Source organism: Sciurus vulgaris (genome assembly GCF_902686455.1).
Source record: "Sciurus vulgaris genome assembly, chromosome: 6".
In the NCBI taxonomy this organism is placed as follows: domain Eukaryota; kingdom Metazoa; phylum Chordata; class Mammalia; order Rodentia; family Sciuridae; genus Sciurus; species Sciurus vulgaris.
In genome coordinates, this window is record NC_136466.1 from 8,919,406 (window position 1) to 8,943,249 (window position 23,844).

At 61.8% G+C, this 23,844-nt stretch overlaps 1 protein-coding gene across 1 annotated transcript in view; it reads left to right on the plus strand.

Moving 5' to 3' along the window:
- SH3PXD2B (SH3 and PX domains 2B) overlaps positions 1-23,844 on the plus strand; it is an 82,457-nt gene that overhangs the window by 19,131 nt on the left and 39,482 nt on the right. Inside the window, exons 2-3 of the mRNA XM_079145399.1 lie at positions 9,954-10,034; positions 20,362-20,437. Of these exons, the coding sequence (XP_079001525.1) occupies positions 9,954-10,034; positions 20,362-20,437 (157 nt within the window). The remainder of the gene's footprint in view (positions 1-9,953; positions 10,035-20,361; positions 20,438-23,844) is intronic.

The following is a 23,844-nucleotide window of genomic DNA, read 5'->3' on the forward strand; positions in this document are numbered from 1 at the left end:
GATTCTAACCAGCGTGTCTTCCATTTCTGGAGCTTCGCAGAAAGTCCTCGCTCAGTCTTAGGATAGCCCGAGGGTGGCAGGACAGCGCCCCAGGCCGTCCTTCAGAGCACGTGGAGGCGCCAGGAGGTGGTCTCGCCCAGGTCCCTGAGCTTGGACCGTCCTCCTGCACCCTGCTGTGCCCACCCACGCTGGGGCTCCCTCTGCCCTCAACTGAACCAGGCCCAGGGCCTGAGCCAGGGCATCGGCGATAAGCGGCTGGACTCCGTGAAAGATGTCCCTGGACAGGCTCTTCCAGTCCCAGGAGGTGACGTCCTTCTTTCTGGTTAGAAACGGGCTCTTCCTGACTCAGGACCGTTTGACTTGCCATTTGGCTTTAAATCACTCTGGAGATTGGGAATTTGGACCTTTTCCCAGGCTAGCGATGTACGGTCCAACGCCCTCGTGACGCTGGGCGGTCCAGGGAGCTGCGGCCAGGCAGCTGCGTGTCATGAGGGGGCGGACAGCCACACAGGCGAGGCCTGGCAGGGCGGGTGGGTCGGAGGGCGTGCTGGGGAGACCTAGGGTGGGCGGAGGAGCCACTGCACCGTCAAGACTCCAGAAATACGAAAGGCAGCACGGTCGAGGTGTGCAGCCCTGCGTGTTCCCGCCAGCCCGGGACCCGCAGCCCTGCACACGCGGTCATTTGGTCGGTCAGAGCTCGTGACCTCTGGATCCCACGCGTGCCCCTGTTCATTCCCGACCTCAGCTCAGTCCTCGCAGCGCTCGGGAGCCGTGGCTCACCCCAGACATGTCCCCTTCCTGGTCCCCCAGGGCCACTTTCCGCGAGCACTTCAGTAGCACAGACTAAGGGCCTCGCTGCAGCTGAGGCACCACATGTGCTTCCGCCACAGCCCGCCGCCCCCTCCCTCCCTCCTGCCACCTTCAGATCATCTCTGCCCCGAGTCCACACATGGGGGACACTTGCCACACGGCCCCGAGTCAGGCTCGTTTGCGCAACACAGTGCTCTTGGGTTCCCCCACTTTCCTGCACGTGACCCAATTTTGTTCTCTCTCCGTCTCCTTCCCTGTTTTTTTTTTTTTGGAACCAGGGATGGATCCCAGGCCCCACACATGCTGGGCAAGTGCTCTTCCTTCCTCCACACTCCATCCCCAGCCCTGTAAAATTTTGTGTTGAGACAGGGTCTTGCTGAGTTTCCCAGGCTGGCCTTGAACCCGCAGCGCTTCCACCTCGGCTGAGACTGCAGGAGTGCACTGTGCCCGGGTCCTCCTCCTTCCTGTTAGTTTTGTTTTTGTACCAGGGATTGAACCCAGGGGTGCTTACCCACTGAGCCACATGCCCAGCCCTTTTTGTTCTTGATTTTGAGTCAAGGCCTCCCTAAATTGCTGAGGCTGGCTTTGAACTCATGACCCTCCTGCCTCAGCCTCCCAAGCCCCTGGGATTACAGGCGTGCGCCACTGCGCCCAGCTTAGCTCGTTCTTCTTCATGTCTGAATAACGCTCCTTCGTGTCTGTATTTTCCTTGTCCACTTACATATTGGTGGGCACCTTGGCTCACGCCGTGACTTGGCCAGGGCGCTGGGCTGCGAGTTGCTGGTGCCAGGGGCTCTGGGGTGTGCTGCCCTGACCCCCAGCTAAGCTGGGTCGCCGCTGGTTCTCCTTTAGTGTTTTGAGGAGCTCGCCCGCTCTTCCCGCAGCGGCCGTAGCTGTCTGCGATCCCACGGCTGTTGTTGAGGGCTCCTTCCCGCCTTCGCCGGCGTGCTGGTGCTGTTTGCTTGCTGTTTTCCAAGACTGCCATTCTGAGTGCAGAGAGCTGGGCTCAGTGCAGTTTGGTTTTTTGGTCGTCCATGGACTTGACTTTATTTATCTATATGCAGTGCTGAGCATCGAACCCAGGGCCTCACACGGGCCAGGCAAGCACTCCGCCACTGGGCCGCCACCCCAGCCCCTGGTGCAGTTTGGATTTGCGTTCCCAGATGGTGAGCGACACTGAGTGCTTTCTCATAGCTTCTTGGCCGTTCTTCCTTCCTCTGCTGGGGACTGTTCGGTCCTTTGCCGTGTGTGGAGCTGTCTGAGATCTTCCGGGGTGTGCCTGCGTTCCTTGCGTGTTCTGGGGTCCACCCTCCTCGCCAGCCTCGGTGCCTCCCGTGGGCTGGCTCTTCACCCTGCCCGTCGTCCCCTTGCTGGCCAGGAGCTTTCCATTGGCCGTGGCCCTGCTGCTCCGTCCTGTTCCGGAAGCCGTATGAGCCCGGGTCCCAAGTGCTTCCCTGGGCTCCGCCAGGAGTTTCAGGTCTTGCGCGTCCGTCTCTGACTGCTCTGGAGTCGACTTCGGCTCGAGAGGAGGCGCAGGGGCCTGCTCCATCCTGCAGTTCTCCCGGCGCTGTGGCAAGGCCCCTCTCCAGCCTGCCTCTGGCACCTTGGCCCTGAGCCGGGTGGCGGGTGGCAGCAGCCTGTCTGGCCCGTGCCCGCTGCCCCAGGCTGTTAGGGGTCGGGATGGTGCTCTCTGGGCCCAGAGCCTTTTCCCTGTCAAGGTCAGGGCTGGTTCTCTGGCTCTGCAGGCAGCGCCCTGGTGTTCTGGTGGGGTTCACGTGGCACCAGTAATACGGCCGTCATCACCGCACCCCCTCCGTCCCCGAACACAGTGCTTTGCCATCTTCCAGCCTCGTTCTAGTGATTTCTGCAGCGCGGCCTCTGCTTCCACACCCCCGAGGGGGAGGTCCCTGCTGCTCCCCAGGACCGCTCAGTGTGGGAGCCGGGACCAGGGGTTTGCCGACTGGTGAAGCAGAGCGGGGGACGGCGGGGAGCCAGGGGGCGGGGCGCCTGGGGGACGCGTCTGTCTGCATTGCTGTCTGTGTTCCGCTGTGCCCTTCACTGGCGAACAGCAGCCGGGGGGCAAGACAAGCGGGGCCCGCCCTCGTGGAACCTGGGACCCCTGGGAAGCCAGCTCTCAGGCGAGGACAGTAGACGTGCTGGGCTGCGCGGCGACCGGCTGCCGCGGGGCCGTGTGGCAGAGGCCCCGCAAGGAGCAGCGTTTGAGCTGCGCCCTGTTCCCTGAATTGTGGAGCCCCGTGTTCTGGGCTCACCTGATGTTTCTGTGAGGTGTCACTTAACTTGTCCCTACATTTCCGGAACGGTGAAACGTGGGTCACGGAGCTCGAGATTCAGGTTAAGTGTTTTTGGCAGCAGTCAGATTTTGCATGGCTGTGGGCATCACCTCAAGGGCCATACAGCGTCTGCTTGTCCCTCTGTGGGTAGCGCTAGGTTTGATCAGTTGTACCAGGTTACACGTTTTCCCTGTGCTAGGAAAGTAGGCCTGGGGTAGCACGTCAACATCGTGGGACTGCCTTGTTTTCCAGTGGTTTACCCAGTGGTTCACAATCCCCTGAGGGTCTTTGCAGAGCTACTCTGCCATTTTGCTTTCCCAGCAGTAGCGTAAGAGTCCCAGTTGCTGCACATTTTTGTCAGCACTTGTTATTGGCAGCATTTTTTATGGTAGCCACGTTAACAGATGCATAGTTGTGTTAGTCAGGTTTCCGTTACTGTGAGAAAATGCCTGAGATAAGAAACCTACAAGAAGGAAAGGTTCATTGTGGCTCACAGTTTCAGAGGTTCCAGTCCATGTTTGGTTGGCTCTGTTGCTCTGGGTCTGAGGTGAGGCAGCACGTCATGGTGGAATTAATGACCCGCTGCAGACAAGAGGGAGAGAACACGGGAAGGACTGGGTCCCAGTCTGCTCCTCAAAGGCGCGCTCTCAGTGACCTCATTTCCTTCCAGGGCCCCTCCTGAAGAGCCCGCCACCTCCGCTATCAACGCAGGCTGGCACCAAGCTGTGGCAATGGGCCTTTGGAGGGTGGCTTTCCAAACCGTGGCAGTGTTGGCTTCTCCTCGTGGCATCCTGCCCTGGGCGGCCCTGCCACCCAGGGTCCCACTGGGGAGGGTCTGCTCACGTCTGTTGCCCGTCTTGTCATCGGGTTTACTTTGAGTTTAGAGATTTCTAAAATGCTTTCTGGAGGGAGGGCCCTCCCCAGAGGTCACACGTGTCCTGAGGGGACAGCATTTTAGGGTCGCTTCCATGACGTGGAATAGTGAATCTGTGCAGGAAATCTGCTGGTGAAATATGTGGTGTCACATTGTGGCGACACAGGAACTCACCCTGCCTGCCACTCTCAAGTGCGTGTCACTTTGTCACGCAGGTGCCGCGGGTCCATCTCCACAGGCTTCCCCTTGCTAAACTGAAACCCTGTCCCCGGTGAACAGCAGCTCCGTGTTCCACTTCCCTGGCGACCGCCGTCTGACTTGTCCATGCTCCGCCTCCCCTGTCCCGCAGGCCTGCTCTGTTGTGACTGGCTCCGCTCAGCAGACACGGCACTGTGGGGGTCCATCCAGGGTGTGTCAGCTCCTCCCCAGGGCTGCCCAGTGTCCACTGCGTGCGTGCGCTGCACGTCTTCATCCGTGTGTCCCGGTCCATTTTGTGCTGCTGTAACAGGATACCAGAGACTGGTCAATTTATAACGAACAAGGTCTGTTGGCTTATGTCACTGGAGGCTGGAAAGTCTCAGAACAAGGGGTGTCTGGTGAGGGCTTTCTCGTCCTGTCACCCCATGGGGCCAAGACAGCAGGCGGCGGAAGGACCAGGAGGATGGGAGGAGATAAAGGGGCCCGACTCGCCCTTGGCAAGGAACCCACTGTGGCGGCGAGGAACCCGCTCCTGGGCTGACAGGCTTTGTGGCTGGACCACCTCTCCCGGGGCCCCGGCTCCCGGAGCCCTTGCACAGGGACACCTGGTGTTCCTGCCTTCGGGTCGTCGTGAACAGCTGCTGAGAAGGTCGCTGACCCTCCCTAACACCTGCCCGGCGCGCCACTGGACTTGGGTTCTAATCCAAATGCTAGGGCCTGGCGTGTCAGGATGGTCAGGTCGCAGGTCACAGCAGATTCTTGACTGGTTCAGGAGGAGGGGTGCTGGGTGCGGGCCGTCGGTTAGAAGGCGAGGCGCCTGAACTGGTGACGAGAAGTGGCGCGTCCGGCCCACAGCTTCAGAGGCTCAAGTTCAAGGCTGCAGCCCGCTACTCAGGGCCTCAGGGGGTTGCGTGTGGCCATGGTGGGCCACACAGTGGAGTCTTGAGCCAGGAAGCCAAGAGGGAGACCCAGAGACCCAGCTGGACAGTCCTGGGGGGCATGTCCCCAGCAACCCACCCTCCTGCTAGGCCCCGCCCCTTAAAGGCCCACAGTGCCTCCCACCACCAACAACCTGGGCACCAAACTTCAACACGTGGACCTGGGGGTGTCACCCAGATTGCACCCACTCCATGGAAGATGGTCTTGCTCCTGCCAGGGAACGGCCAGTGACTCGGGCCGGACCTGGAGTCGGACAGCGTCACAAGGATCGGCCCTCGCCTGGGCACCTCTTTGTTCCTGGTGTCCAGCTCCTCACCAGCCGGGCAGTGGGGAGGGGCTCCCTCCAGGGCCATTGGAACCGCCCAGTCCTGACCCGTGCCGGCCAGTGTTCTGGTTGACCAGGGCCTGGGAGACATGCCCACCCCGCCACCAAGACAAGGGGCGGGAGGCGATGTTGCCCAGGGGACCTCAGGGTGCTGTTTCCAGAAGAGGGGAGGGTGCCAGGCAGGCCAGACCTGGGGCCCCCCTGTGGGGGAACTGCCAGGGCCTCCTGGTGCCTTCCGGGCACTGACCACAGCCCCGGGGTCGCTAGTTACTGTGCTTAGTCCTCGGGGAAGGTCATCGTTGCCGCAGCAGAGCTGACCTCGGAGCCTGGTGTGTGTGCCATCTCCCCAGCCCAAGCCCCGGGCGGTGCCAGGGCCCTGCCACAGGCCAGTTCTCGTTAACGACTTAGGCTGGGCCTGAGCGCACAGCTGTCACATTTTGTTCAGAGACTGGTGCCAGTAAGCCCATTAGGCCTGCCGCGGCGTCCCAGTACCGCGTGTGCAGACTGCACGGGTCAGAGAGGTCAGGAAGGGACGGGGACATGTGAGTTCTAGGGTGTCTGCTCTGTCGGTTTATTAAAAGAGCATAACGTTTGACGACCTTTCTTTTCACCGTTTTCCTTGTTTTTTATCCTGTCGGCAGCTGTGTGGACGCCCCGGGGCAGGCCCTGGGCTCGGTGCTGTCCCCGGCTGGGCCTCAGCCGCCCATCCAGAGGGGGCGGTCAGCTCTGGCTTCCATCGGTGTCCACCCTCCCCTAGGGGTGCGAAAGCCCCGTCTGTGCCCCCCACCCCCCAGAGCGCCCTCCACCCACAGCTGGGGGATCCCACGGGCGTTTCTGGAAACGCACAGCTGGATGGAGCCGGCACTGTTCTGATTTGGTCAGTGCGCGTTTTACCTGCATGGAATTGCCACCCTCCTTTCCATGACTGTGTGAGATGCACATGATCAACACCTAGGAACGCACGTGTATGCACGGCCAGGCCCCACATCCTTTGCCAACCAACTCAGAAAGTGCTAAAAAATGGAAAAATCTAGAAAGTTCCAAAACACGACTCGAATTTGCCACATGCTGTGCATGAAGAATCCACAAGCAATGCCTCCAGGTTGTGCCAGGTGTTTAGGTTCCCTGGAGACACGCAAAGGCCACGGGGGAGGATCCTGTGAGTCCTCTGCAAACACTGCTCCTGTTTACACAAGGGGCTGGAGCATCCTCCATTTTCAAGTCTGCAGGTCCCAGAACCTGCCCCTCGCAGATGCTCTGGTCGACTGGCTGCCTCCCTCCACCCCTGTAAGCTCTTGAACAGGATGAAAGCCCAATTCCTCTCCGAGACCCACGTGCCTCCCAGCATCCAGCCTCGCCATGTGCCCAGCCTCGCCATTTCCCTGGCCTCCCCCCACAGGTCTGCCTGTCTTGAGACAGGCCCAGCCAAGTCCACCTTCCACATCTTCAGCCTCACTTTCCTCCCTCCTTATCCCTTAGGTCTCGGTTTGGAGGCCTTCACCCCCAAGACCACCCCTCCCGAGCGCCGACCCCCTGGCGCCCTATCAGCAGGCTCTGGTACCTCCCAGCACTGTTGTGTCTCGTGATCACAGTCACCCCGTATCAGAGGAGCACTGGTTCCAGGACCTGCGCGGATACCGGGATCCGCGGGGACTCACGTGCCTGATATAAAATAGCCTCATAATCGCCGTAGAACCTGCCCCATCCTCCCGTGTAACTTAGATCACACCCAGACTATTTAGGGTATCCACTACAGCGCAAACGTCATGGGAATCGTCACTAAATTGCGTTGTTTCAGGAATAGCGGTGAGAAAAGGGCTGCATGCATTCAGTGCAGGCGCGGGCGCATTGTGGAGGAACAATGTGGTACAGTCAGCAGCCACGGAGGCTCCTGACCCGGGCCTGCGACCCCGGCACAGTGGCAGCCAGATACACGCACCTGCTGGTTTGCTGACGTGTCTCCTGTCGACTCTCCAGGGGCTGGGTGCATCTGAGCAGAGGGCTGGCACACAGTGGTGCCTAACCAATGCACTGGAGTAGGTGAGCGCATGAAGAAATGGATGGGAGCCATTCAGAGTCCCCCTGGGGGGGTGTGGCGAGGGAGGGCGGGGCATCCAGAGAGGTCCGCGGCTGCTCAGGGTTAACAGGAAACGCCTCCCGAGCAGGCCTGGGCAGTTGCCTGGGGACAGCAGCCCACGCAGGGGAGAGGGCAGGCAGGGTGCGCCAGCTCGGCAGAGGCGAGGTGGGGGGCACCGGGCTCGTGGGTGCCAAGGCCTCCTGGCTGCTCGGGTCTGCATGGCGAGGGGAGCTTCGCCTGTGGTTGGTTTTGCAGGTGAGGAAGCTGAGGAGGCCCCGGGAGGCGGGCGGTGACTCGGGGCTTCTGGGCTCTGGGCTGGGGTCCCTTCCTCTCGGCCCGGCGTCTCTGAGATAAAGTCGTTGCATTTGGAGGGGTCCCCAAGCTTGGCGCTCGAGACCACTGCCCATCTTGTCCTGACTCTCTCTTTCGTGAAGCCCACGAAGTTCTACCTGGGCTCCCGCTCCAGTCCCCGAAGCTGTCGTCCCTTTTCCTGTTTCGAACGTGGGCATCCTTGGCAGGACTCACTCAGAGACTCCGCTGGGCTCCTCCCACGATGTCCCTCCTCCCTGTACGCCGCACACCATGACAAGGTGCCGGCATTGACTAGAAGCTTCTGGGAGCTCTCTGCTGCCCCCTCCATGGGTTAAGGCCGGGTGACGGTCGAAAACCAACTAGAACCTCAGAGGACCTTCAAGAGAAGGGGCAGGGCCCAGGAAGGGGACAGTCCAGGGGTAGGCTTAGCCTCAAGCAGAGCCGGACCAAGGCCAGACGTGTCCTCACGTTCCTCGTGGGACAGGCCCCTCAGGTGCTGGTAAGATGCCTGAGTCAGCCTGGGCTTCTGCCGTGACTGGCCCGGCTCGGGTCCCACGTCCACCTTCCAGCCGAAGGCCGTTCCTGGGCAGGGGCTGAGGTAGGGAGGGAGGCTCCCAGGAGGAGTGTCCGTGTTCTTGGTTGGAGAAGGTCAGTTGGTCCCGGGTGAGAACCAGCGTCCGCAGCCCGCGGGTTGGTGGCCTTCTCCGACGCGCGTCTGTCCGTCGGGTTCCTCTCCCTCCAACAGATGCTGAGGTAACCCGGCTTACCAGGAGGAAGGGTGTTTGGGCTCAGTTTTATAGGTTTGGGTCCACGGTCAGCCCACCTGCTTTGGGGCCTGTGGCAGGACGACGGGTCACAGCCTGGAGAGCAGGTGGGGCAGGCGGCCCTCCTCATGGGGCCCACAGGCCGGAGGGACAGGAAGGGCTGGGGCCAGTATTCCTTCAAGGGCATGACCCCAGGGCCAACTCCCTCCCCCCAGGCCCACTCCTCAAGATTCCCCACGGCCCGACAGGCTGGCCTCGTGTGACGCCGCAGATCCAGGCTCCAGCCCTCTGCAGCTGACCCTCACGCGGGGAGGCTGTGTCCATCCCCATGGGCACTGCTTGACGACAGCAGGTGGTCTGTGCGAGCCAGGAGCAGCTCACGTGTGCACAGGCGCCTCGGCCCTGGCTCTCCAGCCAGGCGCCCCCAACTCCAGCTGCCGCCTCACTTGCCACAACCAGCTACCCTTTGTCTTCTCTGGGTGCCTGGGTGCCGTGACTCAGGACAAAGGCTGGGAACACAGCCCTGGGGTCTGTCAGACCCTCAGGTCTGTCCTGGGAGGGGTAGAGGCCTGTGCCGTCAGCCTAGTTCATGGGGACTCTGGAACTAGAGGGGGATAGTGACAGGCCTAGGTCCTCGGCGCTGGACATGCGGCACGCTCTGCCTGCAGGTCTAAGATGGCCAGCAGCTGTGTCTCAGATCCCTCCTGGTGAAGTCAGAGTTCCAGGAGTGACTGGCGAAGGAGCCAGCCGGGGCAAGGAGCCCACAGCTGCCCCTGAGCTGACTCCTCATTCTTTGCACGGCTCTGGCCGCGGCTCTGGCCCCACGGTCCGAGGGGACTGAGGCTCGAGATGCCCTCGGCAGGCTGCAGTGGAGGCTGCAGACTCTGACCCCATGCTGCCTCTGGGTTCCCAAGACCCAGGACCTCGCCATCGTTCTCTGGGATGGCACAGGGCAGGTTCTGGAACCTGAGGAGTCCAAGCTCCAGGGGCGGGCACCTGGAGATCCACGGGGAGAGGAGGGGCGGGAGGACACGAGAGAGGAAGAGCCGCCAAACCCCATCCCAAGACGGCTGCTGCGCTGGGCGCGGTGACCACACCCGTCATCCCAGACGCTGGGGAGGCCGAGGCAGGTGTATGGCGAGTTCAAAGCCAGCCTCAGCGGATTAGTGGGGCACTTAGCAACTCGGCGAGACTCGGTCTCTAAGTGAAATATGGAAAAGGGCTGGCGGTGCGGCTCCGTGGCCAGTGCCCACGAGCTCAATCTCCAGTGCAAGCCGAAGAAAGGCAGCAGCTCTCCGGAGAGGGACCCCCCCCGCCCCCCGGCATTGGCGGCCTCTGTTCACACCCTCTGTTCCTCCCCCAGGTCTACATCATCCGCGTCACGTGGTCCAGTGGCTCCACGGAGGCCATCTACCGGCGCTACAGCAAGTTCTTTGACCTGCAGGTAAGGACGCGGGGTCCCAGCTGAGCTGCAGGGTGGGAAGGGGTTCACTGGCCGAGTCCCCACTATGGCTTTAGAGTCTGGACCTTTATTTCCCAGACTTTAAAATGCCACGCGTTACTTCCCCACGGAAGTCGTGTGTCATTGCTTCAGACTTCTGTATTAATATTTTCCAAATCGGAGAAAAAGCCCTGTGGACTGTGCAGAAGGCAGTGGGGTCTGAAGGGCCTTTCCAGGTGGCCTGTGGTACCATCTTGAACTTGAGTTTTGAATGCTCATGGCATTTGCTGGTGAGCTCAGCTCATTCGGTGTAGCTGGGCTCTTGGGGCCCCTGGGTTCTGAAGCCGACCCTGTCTCTGGTCGGCTCAGCCTCTGCCCGTCCACTCTCAGCCCCAGAAATGCCCCCTGCTCCCTGCCCATGCCAGGCCTCTGCACTTTCCTTGCCTGAACACTCGGCCCCTCCTAAGCCAGGGCTTGGCTCAGGCAGCTCCTTGGGGCACGCGTCCTCTGGGAAGCCTCGGCTGCTGTCCCCAGCCAGCAAGCCCCACTTGCTCAGCACCCAGAGGCCCGTGGGCTCCTCGGTGTCGACTGCCTGCCTGTCTCCCTTCTAGATGGCGGTGGTCACGGGCAGGGGCACATGACCTCAGCCTGCCTCTGTGATATCTGACTCAGTGCCTAGTGCACAGTGCCTGTTCAGCCAGGGTGCAATGGACGGACAGTGGGTGAGCCAGTGAGCCAACCCCACGTGCACAGGGCACCCAGTATCCCCCAGCCCAGGAGGGCAGTGCCATCCTGAGCCCTGGGCCAGTCGCTCCATCTGTCTCGAAGGCAAGGAACCTGGAGCAGGTGTGAGGAGCTCTACCCTTGGGGTGGAGTGGGACAGAGCTCTTAGAAAGCGTCTGCATGGGTGGTCACGGGCCAGGGGCACTTGCCCAGCTTTCGCTCTACTGCGGGTGAGGTCTTTGCTCCTGTATATCCCTCAGGAAACTCTGTTCCAAGTGGCAGAACCAGCTCGGATTTGCCAGAGTGAGCAAGAAGGGCTTTCGGCTGGTGTAACTGCATGTCCTCCTGGGCTTCAGGCACGGCTGCGTCAAGTGTCTCCGCAGCGCAGCTGCCCTGCCCTTCTCTCCTGCATTCCCACTTCCGTGGTGTTGGCTTCGTCCTGAGCCTCAGGGCTACACAGAGACTCCAGAGTTCCAGCTTGCACTCACAGGGAGAATTCAGAGTCACCTCTCAGAAGTGCCAGCGCGTGCCGTGTGTCATAGGCTCAGCTCCACACTGTGCACAGCAGTGGGCTTTCCTGGGTCCCTGCTCCACCTTGGAGTCCCTGGGTGTGGACTGAGCCCTGGACAGAGGTGGCAGCCATGATCAAGGCTTAGGTGGCAGTGCTGGGTGGCAGAGGATGGCCCCTGGCCCGCCCCCATCCTGTCCCTTCACCCTGTGGGTCTCCAGAAATTTGGGTGGTACTAATCTCAGGCATCCTTGCTCCTGAAAATGTGGAATAAAGAATTTTCAGAGCCCATGTCCCATTAGTGCCAAGGAAGGGAGAAAAGACGTGCTCCTGACGGGTTTCTCCAGGCTCCCTGAGCAATGTATGCGCCTTCAGGAGGCACCCGAGACATCCGGCATCACGTAAGGCAGTTGAGAGGCCAGTGGCTTAATTAGTTAAGATGGAACGAGCTCATTTTTATTCAGCCGTAGGCAGCCACGTCAGACACTGCGATTTCTCCTGCTCTGCAAGCGTGAGTTAAATAGAAAAACAAACAGGACGTGTGTTGAGGATGCGGGGTGCCGTCTGGGAGGCTGTGGGGGGAGTGAACCCCGAGGCCCGGGAGCGCCAGGCCCCGGGGCAGCCTGCACGGATGTGGGCTGCCTGGCGACGCCTGGGGAAGGCTGGCCAGGCTCCTGACCCCGGGCCTGGGCGCCGGCTCCCCCCTGCGCTGACTCGACTGTATTCTTAGGTTTTCCTCCCAGCTCAGCATACTTGGTGGCAGTTGGGCATTTGCCGTCACATCAGTGGCTGCCCGGGCCCTGTGGCCCCACCGCAGCCCCGTCCTCCAAGTCTGGGCTGCAGACGGGCTGGCCTAAGGAGTCCCAGATGGGCGGCTGTGGGGAAGTCACGGGATCCTAGGGTCCTGGTCACCCTGGGAGCAGCCTTCCCGCCCAGGGAGGCAGAGTGAGGTCAGGCAGGGCCGCGGCTGCTCCCCAGGCCGGGCGGGAGGCCAGCCCCGAGGGCGCAGCACCCGGGGATGAGCTCATGGCCCCCGCCCTCCCGTCTGGCTCCCAGCCCTGGTGTTGGCAGCAGTAACTTGGCGCAGAGCGTGGGCAGGGCTGGGCTCACGGAGGAGCCACGGGCCAGCGTGTGGTGATGAAGAAAGCAGAGGACTCGGTCAGGAGGCCAGGCCCAGCCTCCACGAGCTGTGTGGCCTCGGGCACCCCTTACCCCTCGTGCCTGGGTGTCCTCTTCGGGGACAGGGTGTGGGTGTGGGGGCAGTAAAACAGCTGGCGTTTCTGGGCCTGTGCTGGATCCCCAGACCCGCTCATCCACCTGGCTCATCCCATCACGCACATGGACCCTGCCCAGAAAGGTCCCTCGTTGGCCCAAGGTCACACAGCCAGTGCGTAGGACTCGGGTTTGAGGCTGGTGGGTGACAGCAGTCCACGCCCTCGGCGCCTTTGGTCCTCACTGCCTCTCTTCAGTGGCTACACCCCGAGGTGCTTGGGAGTTAAAATGGACGACTGTGTCTGAGAGAGGCAAAGCCAGACCCAGAAGCAGATTGGGAGCTGCTAAAGGCCGGGGGCAGGGGAGACCCTGCCTGTCGGCACTGGGGTCTCAGGTGATGAACATGCTCTGGAGTCAGTGACGGTCCTGGTCCTGGGGTCACCGATGCGCGGTGAGGGCGTGTTGACGGCGCGGTGCCCAGGTGCTCGCGGGCGCGGCGCACCAGGGCACCTCCGGCTGCCACTGACGGCGTCGCTGCCAGGGTCGTGGTGGGCGCAGCCGTGCGGGGAGTCGGCTGCAGGCGGGGGCCGGCCATGCCAGGGTGGCGAGACCCCGGGCTCTGGAATGAGGCGGGCTGGCTTTGGCCCAGACCCCGCCTCTTCCTGCCGCCAGGTCTCGTTTCAGGGGCAGATGGCAGGAGCCCACCAAGGTGGGCTGTTCCGGCACCACCTTCGTCACCCGAGGCTGAGAAACCCAGGCGCTTGGCTGCAGGTGAGGCGCGACCCGAGGACCCCCGTTGGTCTCTTCGTGCCCAGGCCAGGCGTGGCGGGATGGTGGTCACTCCAGTTCATCCAGCAGACCAGCACAGTGGTGCCAGGGAAGAGAGACGCCCCAGCAGTTGGCGCAGAAATCTTGTTGGCCCGTCTGGGGTCACGTGATCAGGCCATTCAGGGCCAGCCCAGGGACTGAAACTAGAATCCACACCTTGCCCATGTGCCTAGACCGAGGTGGCCCCCTCCCCAGTGGACGTGGGGGCAGGTGGTCTCTGCAGAGAGGCCACTCGGAAACACTGGAGCATGACCCAGGTCCTTCGTGTGAGGAGACTCAGTCAGCAGTGAGACCCCCTCGCCCCGCCTGGAGACCTGCCTCTGACTTGGTGTCCTGGTTGCTTGCCTTAGAGGAACCAGACCCCGCTCGTCATGCCTGCCCCTGCTAGTGACAGCCAGTCACATGTCTTATCACATGAGGGCACTCGGCACAGTCGGGCCCACCCCTTGTTCTCCCAGCTGTGTTAGCTTGGGCAGGTCATGCAGCCTCCCTGGGCCTCTCCTTTGAGTTCATCAGAGTATGGCGTGAGGAGCTGGCATCCAAGCAGGGCATTGGATGGCCACAGAGCTGAGGGCAGCACTAGTGGAAATAAGGTCTGGTCGAGCCAAGTAGTAATGGTGTCCACACTGTGCACCCAGAGGTGCAGGCACCTGTCTTCATACTGGGAATAAAGGGTTTCTCTCACTTAGACCCCTTCACAGGTGTGAGCTCAGCTTGGGTTCATGTCACAAGTAGGGGACTGAAGCTCAGAGAGGCAAGCACAGGCTCAGGAAGCAGCAGGGCACCAACAGTGCCTCCCCCACCTCCCCGGGCCAGGACTGCCTGCGGGTCTGCTCAGGCATGGGTTTGCCTGTGCAGAGCCTGGCCAAGCTGCCCTTCGCCCTGTCATGTCCTGCCTGCAGAGGGTGGTTCTGACCAGCCCCCCAGTCTTTGCAAACAGGCCTCAGACGTGGGGGGGGGGGCACCTTGCCTTCATATGTGACCTTTGCCCTCTGAGTTACTCCTGGCCCATGGTATCCCCCAGGGTCATGGCCATCATCAAAGCCAGGGCCTCCCTCACACGAGCGGCTAAATATTTGCTGACCTAGACCCTGGCCTGGCACAGGGGGACCCCTGCGCCTCTGCTTTCTATAGGCTCTGCGTAGTGGGGACCAGCGGATGACCGCAGCTGGTGCCAGGTCCAGGTGCTCAGGGGGACCTTACCTGGGACCAGGCTTGCTTCCTGGTGCAGGTGAACCCTGAACAGCCCTGACAGTGGAGAAGAGTTGCCCCCACTGGTGGGAAGGGCCTTCCCGCAGGGCAGCTGGAGTCTGAGCTCCGGAATCCCCTGGGGCAGAGCGGGTGGGACGCGTCCTGAGCCTCAGCCTGCCGGGGAGCCCGCTCTGGGGAGAAGCACCAGCCTCCTCTGTCGCAGGAGCGCTCCTGGCTGGGGGGTCCCTGCTGTGGGGTCCAGAGAGGCCTTGCAGCCTCCTCTGAGCCCTCGCTGAGCCACAGGGCAGCGGGCAGGCGCGCACAAGTGCCCCTGTTCTGCGACGCATCAGATCCCAGGGCGCAGCTGCCTCTCAGAGGCCGAGAAGCCCGTCCCAGGTCATCCAGCCAAAGGGGGTTGTTTCCTGTTCCAGTTGAGACAGGACTGACCTTCCCCTTCGAGAGCCTGGTCGTCCAAACTCCTGAGAGTGGCAGCCACGTGCACCTTCGGAGGGCTGTCTGCCTAGAAGCCCCCACAGTGTTTGCTTCCACCTCTTGGGGCGGGCACAGGGCTGGCAGGCAGCCTGGCACGGCTGGGCGGCATCTTAGAGAGAGCCCAGCCAGCACCAGCCTAGGACACCAGGGCCATACTTATCCAGAAACCGCCTTTCCTCCGGTCAGACTCCGACGCTGTCCTGCCCCAGGTCCCCTTCTGAAGTGAGTGTGCGGCTAGCCTGCGTGCACCCGAGCGGAACGTTCTCTGCCCCCTGGAAAGTTCCTGCCTTACTGATGGCGGTAGCCACGCAGGTGCGGTAGGGGTCCTTTCCACGCACTTCGCAATCCTTTCTTCCTGAAACAGCCAGCGGCGTGACAGTCCTGGGCACTGGCATCTGAACGCGCAGCCAGGCCTTGGTGCGGCTCCTTGTGTTTCTCTGCTCCTGGGCAATGGCTGACCAAACCAGCGAAGCACGTTTCTCCTTCCTTTCATTCATTCGTTCTTGGCACAGATACACACCAGGCTCCTTCCACGTGCCCGCGAGGAGCGGGGAGGCAGAGGAGCGGGTGCATGGGCCAACAGGGAGGCCAGCCTGGGTGCTGCGAGGAGGGATGAGGGGCGCGGGCTCCCTGTGGCATGTCCAGCAGGGCGCCAAGCACTCTGACGTTTAGACCAGCCCACGAGGGGTCAGAATCCCCAAACAGCACACCCAGTCACCGAGGGGGCCCAGATACCACGTGGCTGTGCTGCGCTCCAAAGCCCCGGCCCAGGACCCCCTGACCCCCGCCAGCCTGCCTGCTCCCCAGCGCTTCTCCACTCCCCACTCCAGCTCCTGGGGGCCCAGGGCTTTTGCGATATTGAGAGAGCAGACCTCCAAGGCCAGGCTCCGTGATGGCCACTCATGACCCACGCGGCTCCCCACGCCAGCCTGGGGTGTTTGCCTTGGGCAGCGAGGCCATTTTCCCTTCCACCAGCTGAGGTCTTCTGAAAAAGTGCTGGTGCGTTTTCTCTCCTCCCTGGAAACCCGTGACGTGGCAGCTGGCAGCCTGCCGCCCCCCGCCCACGCCAGCACCCCTCCCCCTGTCTCCAGCTCCCCCACCCACGCCAGCACCCCTCCCCCGTCTCCAGCTGCCCCGCCCACGCCAGCACCCCTCCCCCGTCTCCAGCTGCCCTGCCCATGCCAGCACCCCTCCCCCTGTCTCCAGCTCCCCCGCCCACGCCAGCACCCCTCCCCCTGTCTCCAGCTCCCCCACCCATGCCAGCACCCCTCCCCCGTCTCCAGTGCCCTGCCCACTCCAGCACCCCTCCCCCTGGTCTCCGCCCCCCCACCCACCCACGCCAGCACCCCTTCCCTTGGTCTCCAGCAGTCTCCTTTGGGAGGGAGGCCAGGGAGGTGGGTTTTCTTGTTGCCAAGGGTGACGTCTGTGGGTGGCCTTTATCCAGGGATGCCTCTGGCCCTGCAGCTGCAGGCAGTGAGGTCCGGAGTCCACGTGGGGGTCTTGAGGCACTTCTTCAAGGCCGCTGTGTGCAGGGGGACAGTTCTCTGCATAGACACAGGCCTGTGCACCAGGACACGCTGAGCCCAAAGCAGGCAGCCCTCCAGCTGACCCTCAGTCACCTCCTAACAGCAGTTCTGCAGGGGCATTCCCATCCACAGGCGGTGCGGGAAGCGGGCCGGGCCGCGCAGGAGTACTGCGCTCCACCTCTGCGCTGTGCACGCTGGCCGCCAGGCACGCAAGGCCAGTTGTTGAAGTTACATAAAGTTTTAGAAGTCAGTTCTTCCGATGCGAGAGCTACTCTCGCGTGCTCAGAAGCCACTGGGCCATGGCCGCCAAGCTGGGGCGCACACAGAGCCAGCCACCCTGGGGGTCGGCCGCGGGCACTCTGAGAAAATGCCTGAGATGATCAGCTTAGAGGAGGGCAGGTGTATTTGGGCTTAGGGTTTCAGGGCTTCAGACCGTGGTTATTGGCCTTGTGGCTTGGGTCTGAGGTGGCACAGGACATCATGGCGGGAGCAGGTGGAAGAGGACTGCTCGTATTATGGTGTCCAAGAAGCAAAGAAAGAGGCGGGAAGGAGCCAGGGTCCCATATCCCCTTCAAGAGCACGTCCCCAGAGGCCCAACTGCCTCCCGCCAGGCCCCTCCTAAAGGTGCCACCACCTCCCAGGAGCACCCCAGCCGGGGGACCAGGCCTGCGGCACATGGGCCTCTGGGGACACTTGGAAACCATAGCACCATCATCACAGGAAGCGTTACTGGACGGTCCAGCTCCAGCCACGGGGGACTCAGGCCAACGGAGGGGTCTGGTTTGGCCAACCAACTGGTAGAGAGGAAAGGGACCCAGGGCTGCCAGGGAGGGAGGAGCCCTGTTCCAGGCGGGGAGGGTGAGGAGGCTCTGGAGGCGCCGGAGGGGTGGCGAGCGGCCCTCAGCGTGGTCAGTGGTGTGTCTTCTGTGTGGGTGTTCAACGTGACTTAGAAAGAACAGAACTACCAAAAGTTACTGCCGAGTAAGTCAGCGCCACGTGCTGGGGACGAGCGGGCGAGGGGGCACGTCTGCTGGGCACCGAGGCTCCGAGTGCTCGCAGAGGACCAAGGACGTGCAGCCGGGCAGCAGGCGCCGGGCGTTGGTCAGAGCCCTGCACGTGACCCAGGTGGCCGCCTTGCACGTGGGGCGGACGCGGGTCAGAGCTGAGTGAGGGCGACTCCAGGACCCAGCCTGGGCGGCCACGGCTGAGGGGTTCACGCGGGTGGCGGTGGGAGCCGCCGTTCTTTAAAAGAAGTTTGCCAGTCCCAGAGCTTCAACATGGTCCCCTCAGACACCACTGGGGAGGGAAAAGGAGACCAGTCAAGCGGCTCCCGGAATCTGCCAGGCTCTGCCATGGCAGCACCCTGCTCACAGGCTCGGACCCAGAACTGACCTCCGCTGGCCGTGTTGGTGTGCATGTGACACTCCGAGGCCACTCAGAGGGCTCTCAGGAAGGAGAATGGGCCTCAGGCCAGGGCGCTGGGTCGGTGGCACCCTGCTGCGCTCCGTGCCCTGGAAGGTCACCGCCCTCTGCTCCCTCCTCCCCACCTGTGACTGGGACCTGGCGCTTGTTTCCCAGGCTTGCTGTGAAGGTCAGATGCACTCGGGTGTGAGGCCCGGGGACAGCCACGCAGGGTCGGCTCGATCACCGTCGCGTTCTGTGAGAGCAACCCGAATACTCGCCATGGGGTTCTGGGCAGCGTCTCCTGAAGCTCCACCCCTGCTCTCCTTCGCGGTCATCCATGCAGCCATTTTTTAGCATTAATGAACTTTACATTTAGAGTTGTTGTAGGTTCGCAGCAAAGGCGAACATACAAAGGCGAGCATTCCCATACCCTGCCCCACGCTCAGGCCTCCCCACTGTTGGCACCTGGTTCTGTCCGTTTTATTGAGTGCCTATTATGTGCTGGTGCTGAAGAGCTCTTGAGCTCGAGGGGAATCCTGCCTTTTCCAGACAGGCCCCAGAGTGGCCTCACCAGTCTCTGAAGGACAGTGGACCAAGGGTTACCCTGTCCCCACGCAGAAGAGAACAGGGCCAACAATCAAAAGCTACAAATAAATTCACAGACACCGGGGCTGGTGGCGTGTTCTCACCATGCGCCCGAGGCCCTGCGTTCTGCCCTCAGCACAAGGAAAAAAGCCAGGGACGAGTTGAGCCCAGCTGCTGGGTCAGGCCTGCGATCTCAGCCACGCTGAGGCTGCCACCTCTCCGGGGCATTGCATTAAACGGCTCAGTAGGGGCAGGGACTCAGCCTGAGAAAACTCCATCTCCTTTATAATGTCTCCTAGCACCAAGGGTGGGGGCAGGCGGCAGGTGGGTGGGCGTCCATCTCTGGCCCTGCCCCCTGGTGTCCATGCTGGAGTGTCCTGAGGATTCCATGAGCGTACGTGTGTGCACGTGGCGTGGGCATCAAACGTGGGGCCTGGCGAGGGCCAGGCCGCACTCGACCCCTGAGCTACACCCGGCCCTGAGCGTTTCTGAGAACCTAGCTCATGCCTGGCATAGAGGAGATACTCAATGAGGCTTCTCTTTTCTCTTCCACCTGGGGAACCACTGTTCCTTGCAAAAGTCCTGCATAGCAGCTATCCTCATTCCTTCCTGACTTTTCCAGAGTGCTTTCATTCTATCAGAGGGACAGATCTGAGAGGCAGCCTGGCCTTTTCCTTGAAATGCAATGGTGGGCAAACTTTTCACTTGCCATCCATTCCTTTGGGAGGCTCAGGACTCCCTCTCTGTCTCTTTTGGCTTCTTGACCCATGTACTAGTCAGGATGGCTCAGGACCTGCTGCTACAACAAGTAACCTCACTAGACAACAGGGCACGTTGTTGGGCCTCACTCCTGCAACGTGGCATCAGAGGTTGCTGGGGGCTCTGGACCCTCACCCCAGGACCCCAGCTGGCAGAGAAGTCATTCTTAGGAGTGTGGCCATCCCCCTGGCAGAGGGAAATAGAAGGTGGCACACCACGTGCCAGTCAGAAGCCTCCACGCTTGCATGTACCTTCTGATGGCACAGGATTGGCCCAGCACCAGGGGAAGGGGAGGTGCAAACTACCTCCTAGTCACCAGAAATATGTGGGAACAGCGTCAGTGACCGCCACAGCCCAGCTCCAACCTGTGGAGCCATTATGGCAGACTTGAAGTGAGGCCTCCAGGCCAAGGCTCTCCCCAGAGGCCCTGGGGGTAAGTGGCAGACCTTGGTTTCTGAACACGGTGAGGTGCTCCACGTGCATCTTGAAAGTGTCCGATGCGTTGGACACTGGAAGGTCTCGGTTCGTCGCTGTCTGTGCCCATCCCTCTCCTCCCCACTGTCTCCTGGTGCCTCCTACACCTCCTGGCCGTGGCCAGTTGACATTTCAGCCTCCTGCAGACCACCGTCTTCCTTGCTGTGCCCACAGCCAGCACAGCCAGGCACCCTGCTGTCCGCTGAGCCGCCAGGCAGTTCTTGGGTCCAGCGGCTGCCATGGCGTCACAGGCAAGACCTAACCGATCCTGTTATGGTTTGCTCCTTGGCAAAACCTGGCAACTCTAGGAAGCAGGACGACCCCCTGTCCCTGAAATCCTGGTGCCCCCGAGGGTGGCATCTGCACTTCCTTCAAGTCGCAGGGCAGGAAGCTCCGGGAAGCCGGGAGCAGCTCTTGCAGTCTGAGCTCCACGTCCGCAGCGGTGGCTGTAAGGCACTGCTTTCCTGGGCCGGGCGGTGCCTGAAGTCCCCTCCCTGCACCTGGGTGCTGAAGAGCCGGGCAGAGCGCGCTGCCGTGTCGGGTCTCCTGTTTCCCACGAGCCCTCTGGGCAGAGGCGCCCCGTGGTGTCACGGGCGGTCTCGAGTGTTTGGTGTTCTCTCGCCTTCAGATGCAGATGTTGGACAAATTTCCCATGGAAGGAGGACAGAAGGACCCCAAACAGCGCATCATCCCCTTCCTGCCAGGTGGGTGATGTGCAGGCTCAGACGGGACCCCGGGGACCGAGGCTGGGGACTGCAGAGCAGCTCCAGGCCTCCCAGGACGGCTCCTGAGCCCCTCCCCCTCCATCAGGGGATGCTGGCCCACTGACCGGAGTCTCGGTTGTGGGTGGAAATGAGTGCCCAGGACACGGGCTACCTGTTCCCTGGGCACCACCGAGCCTCACCTCCAGCTCCAAAACGGGGCTCGCTGGGTCAACAGTTTCAGTGGAGCGAGGCTCTGCCCGCTGCTGCCCAGCTGCCCGGCCGCCACGCTCATTTCCCCCCTGCCCCACAGACACCCGCTCGGCAGCCCTGAGCAACACCCACGATTCCCTCAGTCCTGCAGGCAGCCTGCAGGCCGCTTGGCTGGCTCTGGTTAGGGCCTGGAGGCCAGCGTCCAGGTGCCGGCTGGCCGCGTCTGGCCTGGCGTCTGGGGAGTGCACTGCTGTCCTCGGTCCCTCCTGGTGCACCCCGCTGGCCTGCTGGCTGGCTGCTGGGCCCCACGGTGTCTGCCTGCCTTCTCGGCACGTGGCCTCTCTCTTCGGGCCCACCACAGGGGATCCCTTTGACATCCCGTCTGCCACCTTCGGAGAACACAGTCTGCCTGGCGGGGCTCATGGGTCACCTGGCTGACCTGGGCGATCTGTCCCTGAAGGGGAGCTTAAGGCCTATGATGTCTCATCGTGGGCACAGGATGTGGGACGAGGGAGGACATCGTGGAGTCCCTCTAGGAATCTGCCTGTCTGTGCCACAGCTGCAGTTACTTCCCGAGGACCAGGTGTCAGGCCAGATGCTAGGAAGGATCGAAAGCAACTGGGCCTAGTCCCCGTTCTCAAGGCATTCAGTGTCCCGTCCCCAGAAAACCAGAAACAGCGCCGAGGCTGCAGCCGAAAGAAGGGGTCATCTGAGCCAGTGCTCTTCCTTGAAGTCCAGGTAGCACCGTCCAGGAGGGACCGCTTTCTGGATGCCTCAGCCCATTCCACAGATTAGGAAACTGAGGCTCAGGAAAGCCAGCAGTGCTTGCAGAGCTAGCAGAGCTAGGGTTCAGACACAGGTATGGCTGACTCCACGCCTGCACTCGGGACGCCTGGGCGCCTCTCTCCACCTCTTTTTCTGAAGGGCATGGGGTTTCCCTGTTTTGTTCAGGCTGCTCCCAAATGCTGGGCTCAAGGCCCTTCCTCCCGCTTCGGCCTCCCGGATGGCTGGGACTACAGTCACCACCGTGGGGACACCTACTTTGAATGACAGGCGCATTGAGTTTATTTCTTCGTTCACAAATCAGAGCTGATGAAGGCACTTGAGGATGGGCTCTTAGGAGGAGGTGCAGCGCAGGGCAGATGGTGAGCAGCAGCACCCGGTCACAGGTGTCGCAGCCGGAGGGCTGCAGAGGCTTCCTGCTTCAGACAAGGGAACAGTCACGGGCCGCAGGAGCACCTGTCCGCCCGTCCCTCCATGCAGGACATAGTGGGTTCTTCAGATGCCGGCACCTCTGGCGGGTGTGGAGACAGGGCGGATGGTTTCCCATGCCCCCGCTGGGAGAGCCCTTTGCCTGAAGAGCTGGCACGTCAGGTCCCCCTGGCCCTGGGAAAGCCAGTCACTGCTGGAATTCCTTTCCTGCTGGAGGAAACCCAGGAACAGGCGCATCTGCCAGACAGATGCCCTGAGGCCGCAGAGCACATGCCCAACCCTGGGGCTTCGAGCAGGGCGTGCCCCCGGGGCCTCAGTTTCCACTTCTTTAAAGAGGAGCAGTGGCCCCTGCCTCGCAAGGTGCTCTGTAGACAGGGTCCTGGGACATTCCCTAGGGATTTTATGGCCTCTTATGTCAGTTTAATTTTTGCTTCTGTTTTTGTTTTGGTGCTGGGGATCAAACCCAGGGCCTTGTGCTTGCAAAGCAAGCACTCTACCAACTGAGCTATCCCCCCAGCTCCCTCTTATGTTAGCTCTTATGTTAGAGCTGCCCTTAAACCATCAAGAACTTCAGTGATAGTCAAGTTAAACTGAGCTCTAAATATAGGGTTTTCTTCAAGAAAGGAAAGAAAAGCAGTAAGTTAGAGCTTTTTTCTGCACAAAAGGCAAAAGCAGCTCTGGAGAAACTTCCCAAGAAAAGAACTTGAGCCGGGCCCTCTCCCAGGCGCTTGGACGCTTTCGCAGTTACGTAATCCTTTCCCACCCAAGACTTAGTGAAAACACTCTTCCCCTGGACTCGGCCCCTTTGTCCCTGCTCAAGGCACCCCTTGTGGCTTGCAGAGGTCCCCTTGGGCCCCAGGACCCCAGCACCTCCCTTCTGAACCCCTTTCTCTGCTGCTCCCAGAGGCCAGTGCCCAGGGCTGGGCGCACAGCCCCCTTTCCCTGGTCCCTTCCGCGCAGACTGCCTTGTCAGCAGAACAAAGCACGTCTCATGCTAGCACAAAGGCCGGGGGAGGGGGCCGGCCGCTCTCCATCCCGGCAGGCGCTGGGGAGGCCAAGTTGGCAGAGGAGGCCGCTTGGAAAATAAGAAGTACAGTTTGGCCTTCCTCCACGCTGAGCAGAGTCCTCGCCCAGACACCCACCCCTTCCACGCCAGTGAGCGGCAGGCACGCCCTCAGGCCCTGATCCCACAGAGGCGGCAGGGGCCACTGCGCCCAGGCCCTTCACCAGGCAGGTGCTGGCCAGGGGGCTCCAGAGCCCACTGGCCGCGTGGCTCTGACCCCCACCTGGGCGCCTCTCCTCTGCTGTGGCTTTGTGAAGGTCCTGCCAGAGGCTGGGCCCAAGCAGACGCCTGGAGGAAGATGGTGTGCTCCTAACTGCAGAGTGCCGCGCAGTATCACCCAGACTGCTCCTTAAAAGGAAAAGCAGGTCATGATTCCTTTGTGTGCACCTACTAAGGGCCAGCCCCATGCTGGGAGTGTCCTCCCACTACTTCCGAGACCACGGGGCTGCATTCCCATCTGTAGAGGAGACGGAGGCTCTGAGAGGACCACATTCCTCAAGGCCTCACGGCGGCAGAGGCAGCCCTGGGATGGGCCTCCGGCCTCCCCAGCAGCCCTGTCCCATGTCCTTGCTGGGACAGGAGTGGAACTCTTGTGCCCATGTCGCACCCCCAGGGAGCCTTGGAGGCGCCTGGGTTTTCTGTCCTCTTTCAGCAACAGGGCTGAGCTGGGGCGGGTCCTCAGCCTCGAGTTCTGAAGTGGTCCAGTGACGGGGACGAGCTTGCTTTTCACCAGGGCCAGTGCTGTCCCGTGCTGGCTGTGAACACTTGGAGCCTGCTGACAGCTGTCAGTAAGAGGCCGGCACACCGCCCTCCACTGTCCCCTGGGCCACAAAAGGGGAAATGGTACCAAAACAGAGCCAAAGTCTTACTGGTCAGGGAGTCCCCCCCCCACCCCCCCCACCCCGCAGAAGTCAGTGAGGGG